Raw genomic sequence first — 477 nt, 5'->3', positions numbered from 1 at the left:
TAATTGATTTTAATAAAACTTGATAATTGATTTTAATAATAATTTATAACTAAAATAAATCTTGCTATAAGACAAGTCTGTAATAAATCAAAATTTTCTATATTTATTTTGAAATTAATTCTTTTTATTTATTTTTGCAGGTGAACGGATCCTGGAGTTTACCTGGATTTGTTTGTGATTTTTATATTGCAATGGATGTAACGTGCAGCACGAGCTCTATATTCAATCTCGTGGCTATTTCAATAGACAGGTAAACATTGTTCTTTTATTTATACAAAAATAAAAAGACCAATGTAAAAACTAAAAATATTGTGTATATATGTGTTTGAAAAGAGTTTCTTTCAAATGAAATTTATGTTTTTCTCAATATTTAATACATATTTAAAGTTTATTTTGTCAAAATATTAATAAATTAATTATTAATAATTAAGCTTTTGATTATTATTAATATTAAATCATTAAACAGTTTTATATTAA

At 20.3% G+C, this 477-nt stretch overlaps 1 protein-coding gene across 3 annotated transcripts in view; it reads left to right on the top strand.

Annotated features, from left to right (window-relative positions):
- The window catches only part of LOC115233762 (dopamine D2-like receptor), a 210,876-nt gene that overhangs the window by 192,503 nt on the left and 17,896 nt on the right, over window positions 1–477 (top strand). For all 3 annotated transcript variants that reach the window (XM_029804331.1, XM_029804329.1, XM_029804328.1), the window contains exon 3: window positions 141–250. In XM_029804331.1, the coding sequence (XP_029660191.1) occupies window positions 141–250 (110 nt within the window). The remainder of the gene's footprint in view (window positions 1–140; window positions 251–477) is intronic.

This window comes from Formica exsecta, unplaced genomic scaffold (genome assembly GCF_003651465.1).
Source record: "Formica exsecta isolate Colony F162 unplaced genomic scaffold, ASM365146v1 scaffold191, whole genome shotgun sequence".
Taxonomy (NCBI): Eukaryota; Metazoa; Arthropoda; class Insecta; order Hymenoptera; family Formicidae; genus Formica; species Formica exsecta.
This window is presented reverse-complemented; position numbering and strand designations above follow the sequence as displayed.